Genomic DNA, 18,612 nt, shown 5'->3' on the forward strand with positions numbered 1-18,612 from the left:
TTGTTTGTTTGTTTTATTTGTTTGTTTTGTTTTTTTAATGTGTCTTTGAGACAAAGTCTTACGTAACCCAGCTGGCCTCGAACCTTATATGTTTGAGGATGACCTTGAACTCCTGATCTTCCCACTTCTATCTCCCAAGTGTTGGGATTACAGATTTGTGTCACCATAACTGACTCATTTCATGTGCTTTCATTTATATACTCCTCAACCCAAGTATGAGAGTGAGATCGCCTCAACCCCCTTTAACAGTCAAGCACAGCTGAGAAATGAGCCTGTATTTAAGACACATGCCTAAAGCTGCCCCTCAAACACGCTGTTAATGCATTTAGCAAAAAATCTGACACTTCGTAACTGCTTACTAAAGATTCGTATAGGCACTAGAATGTCAGTTGTTTTTTTTTTTGTTTTTTGTTTTTTTTAAATCAAACACATCACGTATCTTGAGGTATTTCTTTTCTTTTTAAGATTTATCCATTTATTTAATGTATGTAAATACACTGTAGCTATCTTCAGACACACCAGAAGAGGGCATCAGATTTCGTTACGGGTGGTTGTGCGCCACCATGTGGTTGCTGGGATTTGAACTCGGGACCTCCGGAAGAGCAGTCGGCGCTCTTAACCGCTGAGCCATCTCTCCAGCTCCCAGCTGTTTGTTTTTAAAACTCTGACACAACACAACTTAATCCTATAAAGAACCACAGCCTACAGATGCAGGCGGAACCAGTGTGGTGTGGGTCAGCGCGCGGGCGCAGCCTGGGAGGGGCGAAGCCAGAGAGGGCGGGGCCTGGAAGGGCCACGCCCTCGGTACCTGCGACAGGTGGAGCGCGCGGCCTCCGGCTCTCGGCCATGTCCGCGGATGTCTCCGGGACGGAGTCCGGGTCCGAGTCCGGGCCGGAGCCGGAGCCGGGACCGGAGCCCGGACCGGAGTCCCGACCGGAGTCCCGGCCGAAGCCGGGACCGGGACCGGAGCCCAGACCCGAGTCCGGGCCGGAGCCGGGGCCGCGATCCGGACTGAGGAGGGGACCGAAGCAGGGGTCCGAGCGGAGCCAGTTGTGCCCCGAGCACTTCGAGCCTCTGAGCTGGTTCTGCCTCTCGGAGCGACGGCCGGTATGCGCCACCTGCGCCGGGTTTGGCGGCCGCTGTCACCGGCACCGCATCCGTCGAGCGGAGGAGCACGCGGAGGAGCTGAGAGTAAGCGGGCGTGGGGCCGGGAACTTTCTTGGGGCGGGGGAACTGGCAGGGACCAGGGACCGGGGTGGGTGGGTGGGGGATAGTGGCTTTTCTGTGGCTTCCCTTGCAGAAGGAGGTGGTTAAAGGTGTGACCTCTGGAGTAAACTGGATCGGAGTTTGAATCCTGCCCCCTCCCTGTGAGTCACTGATCCAAGCTTGGTGTCTCTCACCAGTAGTTTCTAGGCATTCATAACACCACGTGATTGTTATAGCTGACCTCGTAAAAACTTAGTCCCCCCCTAACCTCTTGACTTAGAGTCACCCTCTCCCCCCTTTCAGGTTTCCTGGTGAGGGATCCAGTTCCCTTCCAACCTGGCCAGACTGTAATTGAAGTGATGGATAGGGTGGAAGAATAGCAGGGCACTCTATCTCCTAAGGTCTCCTCATCTCTTGGTTCAGTGTGGCTCTAGGCTGGTCATTTTCCAGTTACACCCTGATCCTTTTCCCTGAGCTGCTGAGATTGGAGGCCAAGTCACCTTGGTGCAGCCGTCGTCTTCCTTTCATTTTAGCTGAGGCCCCTGGGGAACTCCTTGCAATTTGATTAAATGGCTTAATTCTCCCAACCCCACCCTGGCACCGAGCCCTGCTGTGCACTGAGAGCTGTCGCTGGGGACATCACCTACTCAAACCAGATTGTAATAAACACACCTCCCTGGAAACTGGGGCCGGTGGAGTTCAGTTACTCAGGGATGGTGAAAATAGACTTGAGAAAAGTTGATATAAATCAGCTTGCATCATGGGTAAGGCTTTTACAAATTCCTAAGGACTTAGATACTTATCATCGAGTTCCATCCAGGCTGAAGCGTGGGTTCTAACTAAGGTTTTTCAGACGAGGAAAAGGGCCCACAGGAGGATGGTAACTCTTAATAGTCAGGGTTTAAGAGGGGGAGATTCATTGACCGGGCAAGAGGAAACCACTTTTTGATCTCAGTGGTTATGAAGAGGAAGTGACCTCATGGAAAACCTTGAAAGTAGCCTTCATGCCTGTATGAGTGGTGAGAGGGGTGAAGGCCAGGGCAGGAGAGCAAGCTTGGTACTCTGCCCCGGGTGCCTTCCCTGAGCTACCCTAACACCTTACACCCAGCCTTGGTGTAAGGGAAGTGAGTCTTGCCATCTTTCTTTTTACTTTAGAGTTTTGGGTTGTTTTGTTTTGTTTTGTTTTTGATGCTGTGTTTAACCAGAGCCTCATGTATTTTAGATCACTGAGCTGCATGTCCAGCCCTAGAGTTTACAATGCTTCCAGCATCCTCCTCCTATCCCTCCATCCTGTAGAGAGATTGTCTCTGGAGCATAATCATTACTGACCTGGACAAAATAGGACTAGTTCAACTGCTCTTAGCTTCTGGATTCATGCCTTGAAGCTAGTTAGAAGCCAGGCTCAAGGTAGGATCCAGCCTAGGTACCCATTAGTGATGAATGGATAAGGAAAATGTAAACATATGCACGTGTATACATGCACTAGAGTATTAATCCATACTACAGAATAAGAGTGTGTGATTGGACTTGGGAGGCAGAGGCAGGAGGATTTCTGAGTTTGAGGCCAGCCTGGGGTCTACAGAGTGATAATGGGAGGCCTGAAGGTTGACAAAGGAAGCCCAATTTTGGGTTTAGACAGGATTCCTCTGAGGTGGTGACCATCTGGATAAAATAACAGAAGTGGAAGTAGTCAATGGTGAAGTGAGGAGAAGAGAGAGGAGGAAGGGAATTGGGGACAAACCCATCAAGACCCAAGTATCTTTGAAATAGGTGTTCTCTGTGTAGCCTTGGCTATCCCAGAACTCACTCTGTAGACCAGGATGGCCTCGAACTCACAGAGATCTGTCTGGCTCTGCCTCTTAAATGCTGGGATTAAAGGTGTATGCCACCAGCACCTAGTTAAAACTCAAGTGTCTTGATGGCTCTGAATGAGTTACTGGAATGGGGAGTCCAGCATTAGTGATCTAGAAGGAAAAGACATGATAGGAATATGTGGGATCCTGGACATAAAGTTTTGCGGGTAGTATTGGTTTTGATAATGATGATATCTGGGTTTGGACCGTAGGAGTGTGTGATTAAGGACAGGGTAAAAAAGGAAAAGCCACTCAGTGATCGAGCGGCCCATTTGCATGAATAAAGATGCTGTGCTGTCATCTGTGTTGCAGAACAAGATTGTGGACCAGTGTGAGAGGCTGCAGTTACAGAGTGCTGGCATCTCCAAGTATATGGCCGAGGTCCTGCAGGGGAAGAACCAGAAAGCAGTGGTAATTCTTCCCCTCTTCTCCACAAAGTGCCTCCTCCTAGGATAAGAGCCTCGCCCAGGTCTAGGACAGCCTAAGATCCCTTTCCTAACTTATAGCCCCATTGTGGCACTGGTGGAGGTGGGTGACTCTCCTACTACACAGGCTACAGACTAGAAAGCAGTATTCTCGGGAGCTTCAGATTAGAACGTAAAAAAGATTAGTACCTTTCTTTACACAAAAAGTTTAGATTTATTTGTTTTATGTGTATGATTGATTTGCTTGTATGTATGTGGGCCATGTATATACCTGGCACCCTCAGAAACCAGAAGGGGGCATTGCATCACTTAGAACTGGAGTTATAGATTGCTGTGAGCCACTGTGTGGGTACTGGGAAACAAACCCAGATCTTCTGCAAGATCAACAAGTGCTCTTAACCACCAAGCCATCCCTCCAGCCCCATACTTAAATCTTTCAATATGGAATTTTTTTGTGTGCATCCCTAGGATTATGAAATTCCCTAGGGACTTCTACATGGGTTCTTTCTTTCTTTCTTTCTTTTTTTAAGATTTATTTATTTTATATTTGCTAGTACACTGTCACCGGAAGAGGGAGTCAGATCCCATTACAGGTGGTTGTGAGCCACTATGTGATTACTGGGAATTGAACTCAGGACCTCTGGAAGAGCAGTCAGCGCTCTTAACCACCAAGCCATCTCTCCAGCCCCTACATGGATTCTTCTTCTTCTTTTTAACCAGTCTGAAGTTTGAACCCAGGATCATGTATATGCCAGGAAAATGCTCTATCATTGAGCTACATCTTCAGTTCTTTTGCGATATTCTTTTGTTTTGTTTATTGAAACAAGTGTTTCATGTACCTAGACTGGGCTCAAATTTGCTATATAGCCAGGAACTACTGGTCTCCTGCTTCCATTTCCAGAGCACTGAGATTACATGCAGGTGCCTCTATGCCTTTGAAGTGTTCTTACAACAATTTTATGCAGTAGGTAGCAGTAAGCGTCCCTATTGGAGATGGGGAAATAAGTCTTAGAGAAGTTAGTTGACTTACCTGAGGCCCCACTGCCTCATTGCAGACTCAGTTCTATGCCCTCGATCCTCTGGCTCTCCGCCACTGGTGCTGCTGCACTGCATGGCTGGTCCTTCTTTCAACTCCACTAATGTGCCTCCACTCTCAAGTGTGCCCTTCAGGCCAGGGCTCAGTGAACTTCTTTTTGCACATCCCCTAGCCCACCTCCACACACACACATAGCATACAGAGTAAGTTTGGCACAGCCTTAGTCAAATCTCTTAATTTCATAAGCTAAACTGGCATGAACAAATCGGGAGCATCATGGCAGGGCACAGGGTTCTCTCAGAAGCCAAAGGGACCAGGACTAGGAACCAGGAAGCAATGAGCAATTCAACTGGTCTTTGTTTATCTCCACTTCTGTTTGCAGGATGATCTTGATTTTGCTACTCGGTCTGTCTTTCCCTGTTTCCCTCTTTTTATTTTCTTGTCCTCTGCACTGTCTAAAGCTTCAGTACAATACAGACTAGTAAGTGGGAGACTTCCGACAGTCCACTATTTAACAAGTCCTCACTGAGCGGACTTCCATGTAGCGGGCACCACTGGCCTCTGTGGTGCTGGGCCTTCTGCAGTGAACAAATATGAAGCTTCCTGTTTTCTTCAATGCTACGTATCTGTCAGTAGGGATGGACAGTAAAGGATGCGGGATATGTTATGTCAGAAAGTAACCCATCCTTTGAGGGAGATGTAAATAGGAAGGCGGAGAACATGTCTGAGGACGGGTTCAGTTTACTCATGCTATGCTAAGGAATGCTCTCAATGCTGGGCCTGGTGGGATGGCTCAGCAGGTAAACTGCTTGCTGCAAAAGCCCGATGACCTGACTTTGTTCCTTGGAGCCCACACAAAGATAGACGGAGAGAACTACTTCTATAAAGTTGTCCTCTCACTTCCACACATGCACCATGGTGTGCACACCCATCTGCATGCACACATGAAAGCATACATACACACACACACACACACACACACACACACACACACACACACACAAACCCCACGATAAATTAGTTTTATATTTGCTCAGAAACCTAAGAGGTGGGGTAGTGAACCACACACGTGAGGGAAGGGTGTGCAGAGAGGTTACCAAGTATAATTGCCCTGGGCAGAAGGGTGCCTGACCTGCTGGAGCAGTAGAGTCCTGTGAGGCTGAAGCAGTGTGAACGGGTCAGATGCAAGAAGTAAAATCGGAGAAGCAAGAGGTTCAGGGAGAACCTGGGTCAGAGAAGCAAAAGGCTCAGGGAGAAGCTGGGTCCCACCCTCTTGGTCACAGAGGTTTACTTCCTTCAGGTAAAGAGAAGCCTCTGAAAGGCTTTAAAAACAAAACAAAGACTTAAGTTTAGGGCACAGGGGTGACTCAGCAGTTAAGAGCACTTCCTGCTCTTCCAGAGAACCTGAGTCTGGTTGCTAGTACCTACTTTGGACAGCTGGAGATCCAACATGCATGTGGCTGGCGCACACACACACACACACACACACACACACACACACACACACACACTCAGACACAGGAGTGGTAGAGCAAAAAGATTGAGGCTTCAGTTTAAAAAACAAAAAACCTCCCTTGCAGTTATAGTAGGAAGTAACTGAAGGCAGCTAGCATGAAGGCCAGAAGACTAAATGGAAGCGGTTATAACAATACAAATGAAGTCAGTGTGGTTCAAACCCAAGTGAGTTTCCCTGATATCCTAAGCTCTTCTCTGCACTGGGTAGATCGTGGGTCTCAGTTTCTTGTACAAAACAGAGGTGGCAACTCCTTGTACTGTACAAAGCAGGTCTTTAGAGAAGAGGCCCAGGGAAGCAACTGGCTGTCGTTGGCCTTCTGACACAAAGAAGGCAGCGCTCCTCTGACTCATCTGGCAAGTGTCCAAGTGCAGGTGCTTTATGCCACAAATGGAGGACTGGTCACCTGGCATCGTGCTAGACTGACAGTCAGGGGACTGGGCTTCTGGTTCCTTTTGCCACTGACTCCCTATGTCAGAGCTAGCTAGAAATCTTCCCTAGGGCAGCCAAAGTTCCCCACTCAGTCACCGAGTTCATGGTTTGAAGTACCAACTGCATGCCAGACCCTGACCACTGGGAGTTAGAAGATGATCCTCATTACATCCTTAGCTGAGAATTTTCTTCCGAACCCCTCCAGGGAACATAAAAACTCCCCTTTGGGGCCAGCCGGAATGAACAAGCCTTAAGAGGTGATAGGATGTTGGCCTTGGGTGGGGTGAAATTTCAACTGGAGCCTGGTTGGTTCTAGTTGATAAGAGTGTCTCTTTAAGGCCCTTCTACCCAGTGATCACTGTGGTTCACTCATCTTTGTCCCATGGCCACCATGTTTCACTATGTTGTGTGAAATAAGCAGGCGATTCTAGTTGATGTCTAAGCCCTATCTGCCTTCTCTACTGTGGCCATGACCTTCTGAGACATGGCCTAGATGTTTGCTTCTCAAGTTTCTCCCTCTTAAACCACTCTCAGGAAGTCCACATGCTGGATGCCAGAGTAAATGGCTTGAGTACCTCTCCTCTCCTTACTCTGCCCATGGCAATGCTGGCACTGTTGGCATTGTTTTCACTAAATCCAGATTCTCTTGCTTGTGGGTGGGGCGTTGCTAGGACCCGACTCTCGTTTTTATCCCTTGCCAGGTCATGGCTAGTGCAGCGAGGGACCTGATCATCCAGAGGCTGAGTCTGGTGCGGAGCCTGTGTGAGAGTGAGGAACAGCGGTTATTGGAGCAGGTGCACGGCGAAGAGGAGCGGGCCCACCAGAGTATCCTGACTCAGCGGGCACACTGGGTGGACGCAGTCCAGAAACTGGACACCCTCCGCACCAACATGGTGGACATGATCACCCACCTGGATGACCTCCAGCTGATTGTAAGTCAGGAGAGGGGGAGGGCGCGAGAGGTGGGCCAGGATCCCCCCGGGTGTGAAGAGCTTGAGAATGTTTGTGGGCGGAATGGTGATTGGCAGGGAGCCTTGGGGACAGGGATGGGAGCTGATGCTTTCTCACCAGACTTTGAAGCTCCTCCTATTGAGGCCCATCTATGCACCTCCTCAGCAAAGAACCCAGCTAAGTCAGCTCTCCCACAAGCCCCCACCACTGACATCTGATAGCCCTTGGCATTGATCAGATTCCACATCTCCACTCTCCCCCAAGTGCTGTCTGATCATCCTGGTCTGTCTTCAGCAAGAATCCTGCTAGGTAGGTTTAGCCAGGATTTCCCCTCCCCCTCAGTATTTCCTCTCTGTGGCTTTCCACCCACTGATCCCATCCTGCTTCACGGCCATCAATTCCCATGCTGTATCCAGAGCTGAACTCAATCTCTCTCTCTCTCTCTCTCTCTCTCTCTCTCTCTCTCTCTCTCGCTCGCTCTCTCTCACCCACTGCAAGCTCCCCTATATCTTTACTATATGTTCAAGTACATATCATTCCACTTTTAATATGAGACAGGGCAATATAATTACCCGAGTGTTTTGGCACCTTATAACAACATACTTTCAGTATCAAGCAAATGCTTATTGAGTCTGTAAGTGTTGTGTAATGGGGCAGAGTTATAGGACACAGCTGCAGTTGCTCCCAGCCTTACCCAAGAGATAAACACTGACAAGTCTCTGTAGTAGAGGGGTACCTTGGAGGTCAGGGCATGCCCAAGGCAGTTGGAGTGGATCATAGACAGCTTCCTGGATGAAGTGACTTAGAAGTAAAAAGTACTCAGGTACAGGGAACTGGGGAGGTGAAGAAAGTTTAGAAGTGCACAGGAAGAAGGCCGCGCTTGGCGCAGACGAGGGCACCAATGTAAAAAATACAGTCTTGGTATTCCCAGACATAAGCACAATTAATTTTCAGTGTGTTGCTTTTCAAAGTACTTTATAGATTTGGAATGGAGACGCCTCCAGTTTTGAGGGGACAGTGAGACATCTGAGCAACACTGCAGAGTGGAGGGAGATTGCAGACCAACCAGCCCAGCCCCCTGCCCTTCAAGTAGGGCAGTCATGGAGACTGGCCTAGATTGTGTGTTCATTCATTCAGCACCAGCTTCCAGGCAAGGGCACATTCTGTCCCTGCCATCCGGATAGTCCCAATTAAAGAGTCATAAAGCCAACAGCCATCTAGGAGCTGACAGTCTCCATGGCAGGGGCCAGTAGGGATCTGAGTCTATAGAGGACTTCCCAGAGTGGGGTTGAGGGGAGCCGGGCATGCCTCAGGGTAGGTGGCAATGGGTGACTCCTTCTTTGTGTGTGTTGGGAGGACAGGGGAGCCTGTGGGTATGTGAGAGATAGCAACCGAGAAAACTTTGTGCTTGGTCTTTGCTGTAGAGTCTGTATCCACACACAGTTGTATGCAGTGAAGTGTGTTCAGGTCTTGCCCACTTGCTGGGAGTGCTGCCAGCCTGACCTTGCTTTCTTCTCTTACAGCAGAGGGAACAGGAGATTTTTGAGAGGTAAGTGGCCATTTGATTTGCACAGGCAATTACTGAGATCCTCAGCTCTTCTCCAGGGTCATTGCATTCCAGGCATGCAGCTGAGCAACCTCCCAGAGGCTCCAAGGTCATCCCCTGACCCTGACTGACCCTTACCCCACCATGCTTTCTTTAGGGCCATATGGAAAGGCAGTAAAAGAAATAGTTATTCGCCTTGGGCTCTCCTAAACTTACTCCCCTTCAACTGTGGTCCCCATGGATAAGAATGCTGAGGCCCAGAAAGGGTGGAGAGCTTGCTAAAACCCAGAACTGGGGCCTGGAGTCACTTGGTACCTGTCCCCTTGTCTCTTCTACCTTCCTTTATGCGGTGAAAGAATCTTCAAGACTTAAGTCTACACTCACACTCAAATGTCCTATCTTAATGGTTCAATAAAAGAATTTCAACAGGTCCTTCCTGGGTACTAAGAGGTTGAGACCGAGTGAGGAAATGACCGAGTGGATAGAATTTGCCAGGCAAGGTGATTAGCCATCTCTCTACGGTTGTTGCTTGGTAGTTCAGTGCTTTAGCTAGCTTGTACAAGGTCCTGGTTCAATTCCTGGCCCTCTAAAAGGAAAAAGAAATTGAAAGTTAAAGGGGAATCGTCATCAACTCTTCCCAGGCTCATCTCCCTAGAGATATGGTTGGTGTCAAAGATGTCGATTTTTAAAGTTTATTTAGTTAGTTACTTGATTTTTTTAGGGCAGGTATGTATGGGTCCATGTGGGTGTGTCATGGTTCATGTGTGGAGGTCAGAAGACAACTTGTGGGAGTTGAGTCTCTCCTTCCACCATATGGGCATTGAACTAGGGTTGACAAGCACCCCTTTGAATTGAACTTTGTGGCAAGCACCTTTATCCACTGAGTAGACTCACCAGTCTGAAATGTGGAGTTTCAAATGTTCCTTTGTGTGTGTGTGTGTGTGTGTGTGTGTGTGTGTGTGTGTGTGTGTGTAGTGTGGTGTGGTGTGTATGACTATGTTTGCCTGTGCGTGCACATGTAGAGGCCAGAGGTAGGTAGACTTGATCTCTGTATTAGTAGCCCCTAGGGTCTACCTGTCTCTATCTCCCCAGTGCTGGGGTTAAATGTGCTGCCAAGTCAAACTTTCACTTGAGTGCTGGGGATTCAAACTCGAGTCCTCATGCTTGCAGAGCAAACACTTTATCTACTGGGCTATCTTCTCCCCAGTGGTGGGAGATATGTGTATGTGTGTGTCTGTGTGTGTGTGTTTCCTTTTTTTTTTTTTGCTTCTTTTTAACAATATCTATTTTTAAATGAACACAGATGGGATCATTTTACACCCGTTGTTCTACATATTAGTCGCTATTTAGAAAAAGGTTCTAGCCAGGTGTAGTGGCACACGCCTTTAATCCCAGCACTTGGGAGGCAGAGGCAGGCGGATTTCTGAGTTTGAGGCCAGCCTGGTCTACAAAGTGAGTTCCAGGACAGCCAGGGCTATACAGAGAAACCCTGTCTTGAAAAAACCAAAAAGAAAAAAAAAAGGAAAAAAGAAAAAGAAAAAGGTTCTATGTCAGTACATTTAGATTTCTTCCCTCCCTCCCTCCGTCCTCCCTCCCTTCCTTCCTCTTATTTTTAGGAAGGATCTCACTATTTAATACTGACTGGCTTTGAACTCCTTGTGTAGACCAGACTGGCCTCAGATTCACAGAGGTCACCTGCCTTTGCCTCCTGTGTGCTGAGGTTATAGGTGTGCACCAACACATTCAAGTACCTCACATTTTGAAAGTCTGTGAAGTATTCCAGAGTGAAGATGTCAGTCCCTACACCAAACTCTCTCTCTGATAAAAATAGATTCTAATAGATTTAGTTAATTCTATTTTATATGTATGAATATTTTCATAGGCCTATGAAGGTCAGAAGAGGGTATCAGATCCCCTGGAACTGGAGTTATGGATGGTAGTGAACCATCTCGTGAGTGCTGGGAATCAAACCTGGTTCCTCTACAAGAGTAACAAATGCTCTTAACCTCTGAGCCATCTCTACAGCTTTCTCTCAGAATGTTAATTTTGTTTATGGTGCTGGGTATCCAACTCAGAGCCTCAGGCATGTTAGATGAGAGTTTTGTCTTTTGATTTTGCTTTTGAAACACAATCTCATGTAGCCCAGGCTAGCCTAGAAATCTGGATCTTCTTCCCGCTGAGATTCCAGGCTTGAGCCACCCATACCTTTAATGCAAGTTTGACTGATTGCCTAATAGCGCGTCCCACACTCTGACCACCTTCTCAGGCTGCTCATCTCTATCATTGTCTTCCTTTACTACAGTATATCCTTAGTATGAAGCAAGCCTGACTTTCTAAAAAAAAAAATCTCATCTCTATTTTTTAAATTTTGAACTATTTCAAGCTAATTGAAAAGTTGCCAAAGTGGCATAATGAACTTTGCTAGAAGTCCTATTCTGCAACGGAGTCTCTCACACAGTTGTTCTGCCTGTCTGAGTGGCTGTCATTCACCATCCCTCGGAATCTCCTACATAGACAAACTTTTTTTTCTGACTTATCTTACGATATGTTGCAGAGAACATAAGTTTTTGTCTCTAAATACTTTAATATAGCTCTTAAAAACAAAAATACTTTCATATGACCCCAGAATAAACCTTAGGGAATAAATCATTGATCTAACACTGTTCTCTAACACACAGTCCATATTGTCCACATCCAAAGGTTGCCAGTTGTGCCAAATACATTCTTAACATTGGGGTCTTTTGTTTTGTTTTCTCCTAACTCATCTGGTCTTCTTCAGCCTGAAACTGTCCCTTAGTCTTTAAGAGGTCAGATCCCTTATAGAATATCATTCAGTTTGAGAGTATAATATCCCACAGGAATAGATTGAGATTATCCATTCCTAGGGAGGAATACCTCATTAATGTCAAGTTCTCGAGCCATCATGGCATGGACTGTGATGTCACTGTCACATTATCAGCCATGTTAGTCTGAGCCCTTGAATATAGTGGTGAGTGTTAAGGTGTCGACAGCCATGTTCTTCATTATGAAGTTGTATTTTCTCCTTCGTGACTGACCTACGAGGAGTGCCTTCTGTGTGTTTCCTCTGACCTTCTAGACTTTCACTCCAAGAGTTTATATCCATTGCTAATTTCTTCCTGAGTTCTTCATGTATTTCCTTATTTATTCCCTCTCTTAGAATCAATGCTGCTCACAAATTCTGATTGTACCAGATGTGTGGTAGCCATCACTGCTGTTGTGGTGATTTTGATATTCAGAGTGCCCCGAATTTGACCTGTAGAAATGGGCTCGTCTATTGAACAGGCCACTATCTTCTCTGAGCACTTTGTTACTGTGGCACAAAAAAAGATGTAGGAGAGCTGGAGAGCTGGCTTAGCGACCTTACTCTTCTTACAGAGGACCTGGGTTTGGTTCCCAGCACCCACATCATGGCTCACACCCATAATCTGATATCATCTTCTGACCCGTTTGGATACCAGACAAACAAATGGTGCACATATATGCATGCAAGCGAAACACTCATAAACATAAATCTAAAAGGTACTTAATTTTTTTTAAAATTTATATATTTTTATCTCATATGTATTGATGTTTTTGCCTGCATGTATGTCTGTAAGGGTGTCATGAGTTGCCATGTGGGTGCTAGAAATTGAATCTTGTTCTTTGGAAGAGCAGTCTCTGTTCCCTAAAAAGTATTCTTTAAAAAGCTATTCCTTGCTCAGTTGGGTTTTGCCTGCCATAGCCCTGGAACCAGTTGTTTCCTCAGGGGTCTTATACCCATATTTAGTAGGATAAGATCTCCCAAAGCTAAGATGGGACATTCAGTGTTCTCTCTGCTACTGACATGTTGTACTGGGCCTTCAACCAGAGCTTGGGCATACGTGGAACTTCCTATGCATGATCTGCATCATAACTTCCAATTCTGGCCTAACATAGCAGTGTTTAGCCTTTGCCTGTCCCCTATTCCATATTTGTATCTCACATTAATAACCCTAACTCCCAAGCTGGGGCTGGTGGTACACAACTATAATCCCAGCACTTAGGAGGCAGAGACAAACAGATCTCTGTGAGTTCAAGGCAAGCCTGGTCTACACAGAGAGTTCCAGGACAGGGCTACATAGAGAAACCCTGTCTCGAAAAAACAAACAAACAAACAAAAAGAACCCCAGCACCCAGGAGGCCAATAGCTATCTGTATTCATTTGCTCAGTGCTCTAGCACACACACCTTTGAATTGCTGAGTCCATACTTCTACTGAAGATTTGTGTGTAGTGCTTTGTGCTCTAACCGAGGTTATTCTTGCCCAAGAGCTGTTGTCTGACCCATTAGATGGAATCTCACTTATCTAATGAGAGATGCCTTTGTCGTCTCTGGTGCTTCTACATCTGTGGTGGCCGGGCTCAGCTCTTGCCTAAGAGTGGCAACAAGTCCCCACGGCGTAGATGGAATATTCTGATTCCAGCCAGGCTTTGCTCTATTCAGGTCCCACTGTGCCTTGGGACCATGACTTTTGTGTTCTATACCATGCAGTGGCTGGAGCAGGTGGCTCCCTGTTGACTTCAGTCTGTGTGTGGGCTCAGGTCTGTCCTAGACTGGCAGCTTAGTTGCTGGCACTGGCTCCTCCTCATCCCCACCTGTTAGCTGGGGCTTCTCCTCACAGAGCTGCAGTGGTTTGAGAGCACAGGCTCTCTCTTGTTCTTGTTTGCCACCGGGCCCATTGCCAGCATTTGTGAGGCTCTTTTCCTCCCAGGGCAGTCAGTGACAGTCTCTCAGAGACCTTGCATGCTTCAGACAAGTGCTGCTGAATGACCGCAGGCCATCTTCAGAATTAGAGGCATGGGAAAGTCTTTCTGAGAAGACAGGTTGGAGGACTGCAAACTGTTAGATACATTTCCACTTCACTTTTTGTCCCTTTGAGATTTCATTTCATGTCAAGGAAAAAATGTCTTGAATGGTGCTAGGGCTCCGACCTGAGTTTGTTCTATTTTTTACAAGGAAGCAGGACTTGAGTCCAACTCCCATCTTGCTGCTAAGTTTTTTGCGTAAAGCTCTGTTCTTGTGACAGATGGGATAACTATCCACCTTCCCTTCACAGCCAAGTTTAAGTGAGCAGGTATAGAAACCATAAACACAGAGGCCAAACAGCTGGATAAATGGCAACCTGCCCTAAGGCATTCCCTAGTCCCTTCTTTACAGTTTTTTATTTGTTTTTAATATTTATTTATCTTTTTTGTATATGTGTGTATACCTGCATGTGTGTGTATGTATGTATGTGTGTATGCACCACATATGTACAGGGGCCTGAAGATATCTCCTGGAACTGGAGTTACAGAGGTTGTGAGCTGCCACATGGGTTCTGGAACCAGAGTCTTCCTTCTATAAGAGCAACAAGTCCTCATGACCACTGAACCATCTCTTCAGCCATAGTTGCATTCTCTCTCTCTCTCTCTCTCTCTCTCTCTCTCTCTCTCTCTCTGTGTGTGTGTGTGTGTGTGTGTCTCTACATGCATGCTTGCATGTTTATGTGTAAATGCCATTGTGCATGTGCCGTGATGTGCATATGGAGGTCAGAGAACAATCTCAGATGCTGGTTCTTGCCTTCCTTCTTGTTTGAGATAGTGTTGTTAGCCATGGCTACACCAGGCTAGTTGGTCCTTGAGCTTCCTATCTCCACCTCCCATCTTACCTAGAAGCCCAGGGACTATTGGTGCGGGCTATGACACCAGGCTTTCCATGGGTTCTGCAGATTCAGCCTCTGGCTCACAACTTGCACTGTTGAGTGAGCTCCCCAGCTTCCAGCCGTTCCCTCTTGATGACAAAATGTCCTAGTGCTGTGTGATCCTCAGGAGGGATCTTAGCTAAAGCGCTGGAGTGTTTAAGAGCTGTGGAGTGGCTGGATCTTTGGACTAAACCAGAGAAACGTTTACCATTGCAGTGGCTTTGGAGGAAGTGAGACAGTCTCTAGATAGTCTAATAGAGGAATGTTCCCACACAGCAGATCCTGAGGCCCAGATCCCCTTCCAGCTCTGCTTGTCAGCTTACCCAGGGCACTCTCGAGTCACCTACGCTCCAGCGCACACTGCCTGCAAGACTTACTTACTGTTATCATTGTTTGCATGCATGTGTGTCTCTGTGTTGGTGTGTACACGTGGCTGCAAGCACTCACAGTGGTTTTCTGACCCCTGGAACTGGAGGAACAGGTGGTCGGTCGGGTTGGTGCTGGGAACTTCTGCCAAAACAGCAGGCACTCTTAACAGCTGAGCACTCTCCAGCCCTGCCACCACTTTTTATACCAGCCCCGAGAATATACTTCCCTATAAACTGCTTTGCTAAAAACGAAGGCCCCTTGGGGGGCGCAGGAATCAGGAAAATCTACTTTCCCTTCTGGCTAATACAATCATGGTATGCCCTACCAAAGGATTTTTTTTTTTAATTTTGTCTTTCTCTCCATACTCATGTGGAGCTAGATGTGTTTCCAAAACCTTCCTGAATCTCTCTCTCTTTTTTTCTTTTTTCCTGCATAAGGGCCGAGGAAGCAGAGGGCATTTTGGATCCCCAGGATTCGGAGAAATTAAGCTTTAATGAGAAGTGTGCTTGGAGCCCACTACTGACGCAACTGTGGGCAGCATCGGTTCTCGGGTCTCTCTCAGGTTAGGAGCTGCAAGAGTCCAGCACTGTCTGCCTGCCTGCCTGCCTGCCTGCCTGTGTGTTGGGGGTGGGGGGTGCTGTTGGGTCATACTGGGCATTGGTGAATGTGTGATGGTAGCTTTGGTAGCCAGTGATGTTGGAAGCAGGCTGCTCGGTAGGGCCAAGGCTATACAGTTGGACCGGATCCTTCCCAAGTCTAAGCCATTCCCATTTCTCTACCGTTAGGTATAGAATCAATTATGTTCCTTTAAGGCATATCCTCCTTACGTCTTGTCTTTCTGGGTCAGCTCTTTACCATTATTGGAAACCTCAGGTTTCTTTTAAAAAGTAGAATGATGTCCACCTGAGTCCACCATGAAGCTGCCTAGATCTGCTTCACTCTTCGGTTTAACAAACTTCAGCTTAAGTGAGTTAGGTGATGTGCGCCTGTAAGCCTAGCACTTGGGTGGCTGAGGCAGGAAGATTCTGGGTTCAAGGCTAGTCTGACCATCACTCTGTCTGAGACCCTGTTTCAAGAACAAAAGAACAACAAAACATTGACTGGTAGTGTATGTGGGCCTGGCCCTGTGCTGCATACTGGGGCATCAGAGGTGACTGTCTCTCCTGGAATTCCCCTGGGAATAGAGATACTAAATACAAGCACAGGTTGTATGTTGTAGATTCTGGTATCAAGTGGTGCTTGGTTTAGCTACCATGCTTCCTAGTTTCTGTGCTCTGGAAGCCACAGGTAGGATCAGCTAGAAATCAGTACGGTATGGGAATACTAAAATATTGAGTCTTCATTTGACACCACCACCAACTTGGCATGGAGAATTGGGCAACTCACTTCTCCTCTCTGGCCTTTCTTTCTATCAGAGTTTGTAGATGAAGATTTTAGATCAATAACTACTGTTTCCCTGGCTACAGTTCCTCAGCAAGTATTATATATGAGACACTTAACACATATTATTTTATCTAATCCCCTAAGTGTTAAGTCCTGCTTGGTCCTTACCTTTAAGATGAAGAAAGAAACTGAGGCTCAGAGAGAGTAAATGTCTGAGGTCTCGGCAAGTAGCAAGAAAGCCTTTGACTACCTAGGAGGACCAGATTGGGGATGGAGTAAGGGAGGAACCCGGTACAACCCTGAGCACTCTTTCTGGCAGGCGTGGAGGAGGTGCTGATTGATGAAAGGACTGTCAGCCCCTTACTGCATCTGTCTGAAGATCGAAGGACCCTGACCTTCATTGCCAAGAAGTCTAAGGTCTGCTCAGATGAACCAGAGCGCTTTGACCACTGGCCCAATGCCCTGGCTGCCACTGCCTTCCAGACTGGGCTCCATGCCTGGATAGTGAACGTTAAACACAGTTGTGCTTATAAAGTGGGTGTGGCCTCAGATCAGCTGCCCCGAAAGGGCTCTGGCAATGACTGCCGCCTGGGCCACAATGCCTTCTCCTGGGTCTTCTCCCGCTATGATCAAGAGTTCTGTTTCTCACACAATGGGTATCATGAGCCTCTGCCACTACTTCGGTGCCCAGCACAGCTGGGCATGCTGCTGGACCTGCAGGCAGGAGAGCTGGTCTTCTACGAGCCTGCCTCAGGGACGGTGCTTCATATCCACCGTGCGTCCTTCCCTCAGGTGCTCTTCCCAGTCTTTGCTGTGGCTGACCAGCTCATCTCCATCGTTCGCGGACCTCTGGCCACAGTGAGACTAGATTCACCTCCCCATCACCCTTGCAGGTCAGGCCATGCTTCTAGGTAGTGTTCTTTTCCTCAATGACATGAGTGTTCCCCAGGGCAACTTCTGGATAGCAGCTTCAGACTCAGACATAACCTTTCAATGTTTCATCTGTGGGGATCCTGTTTCTTTTCTGTTGGCCTTAGTCTCCCAAACTCACCATGCTTGTGCCCTTCCAAGGGTCTCATTAACCTGTGCCTCTGGCATCCAGTGTGGTACCTTGTGCATGGCTAGTATACAACAAGGTACAGTGGGGGCAAATGGCTGGGCAGGCAGGTAACTGGAGAAGTACTGTAGTCCCTCAAAGTGCCTCGCTGCAGAGCAGCTTGGACTGAGCCTTCTCTAGCCTCTCAGTCCAGTAGTTCTTGGTCTCTTGCATCATACACCATGTGAAGAGAGTATTTTTTTCTAGCATACGAAGGACAACCTGCCAGGATACTGTTGGCCAGAACGTCGTCGTGGGAGTGTGGTAGCCTCCTCCCGCCTCCTCTGTCTCCAGGAAACCTGCTTGCAGCACACTTGTTGGCATCTGTCCCAGGCCCTGAGGCTGAGCTCTAGCATGGACCTACGTGTGAGAAGGGTGACAAACATTCCCCCTCACTGTGCTGCTGAACACCCCATTTCATGACTCGTAGGGTAGAGAGCGGCAAGCAAGAAAAGCTGAGGGCAAAGGAGAGCTAGCCTTAATAAATCAATGTGCGCATTATTAAAGGTTTCTAAAGACTTGGTAATGTCTTTGCTGGTAACTGGCTCCATGCTGATTGGCAGCCTTAGGTACATGCTTAGAAATAAGCCGGTCAGAGCTCCCCTTAGCATCAAGAGACTGGAGATGTTACTGGAACCAAGGGCAAGTCCTTTGGCCATTTCTTCTATAAGGAGTTCATCTGAGAATAATGGTCTTCTTGCCAGGACTGGGGATGAAGCTTGGCGGCAGGGCACTTGACTAGCACGCCAAAAGCTCTGAGTTCAATCCCAGGATTGCAAACAGAACAGTGAAAACAAATTGGGGTGGTCACAGAGTTTGGCTGGTGGACAATCACTGCTTTGCTTCAGCCCCTTATTGCCATGCACAATGTGGTCCCAGGATGAATGACTGGGAGATCTTTGGAGAACGGTGTGTGTTCATATGGGAGTGTGTGTTTGTGTGTATGTGTATGAGTTCTTTCCTTCCAACTCTGGAGTCCCAGATTAACTGCCAGTCACCATGTTTTGACAAGTGATTTTTGTTTATATGTATGGTGTTTTGTCTGCATGTATGTCTGTGCTCCATGTGTGTGCCTGCAGAGGCC

At 47.4% G+C, this 18,612-nt stretch overlaps 1 protein-coding gene across 3 annotated transcripts; it reads left to right on the forward strand.

The window, feature by feature from the left end:
* Positions 1-764: 764 nt before the first annotated feature.
* On the forward strand, positions 765-18,054 carry Bspry (B-box and SPRY domain containing). 3 transcript variants are annotated; one of them, NM_138653.1, is made up of 7 exons: positions 821-1,191; positions 3,372-3,470; positions 7,167-7,397; positions 8,940-8,965; positions 15,487-15,611; positions 16,752-17,325; positions 17,736-18,052. In NM_138653.1, the coding sequence occupies exons 1-7, from the start codon at positions 847-849 to the stop codon at positions 17,794-17,796; spliced, it is 1,461 nt and encodes a 486-aa protein (NP_619594.1). In that variant the 5' UTR covers positions 821-846; the 3' UTR covers positions 17,797-18,052. The 3 variants fall into 3 exon arrangements, with proteins under 3 accessions (XP_006537739.2, NP_001355552.1, NP_619594.1); XM_006537676.4 differs by lacking the exon at positions 16,752-17,325 and having other exon boundaries at positions 765-1,191; positions 17,736-18,054; NM_001368623.1 differs by having other exon boundaries at positions 816-1,191; positions 16,752-18,054.
* The last annotated feature ends 558 nt before the right edge of the window (positions 18,055-18,612 follow it).

Source organism: Mus musculus, chromosome 4, assembly GCF_000001635.26.
Source record: "Mus musculus strain C57BL/6J chromosome 4, GRCm38.p6 C57BL/6J".
NCBI lineage: Eukaryota > Metazoa > Chordata > Mammalia > Rodentia > Muridae > Mus > Mus musculus.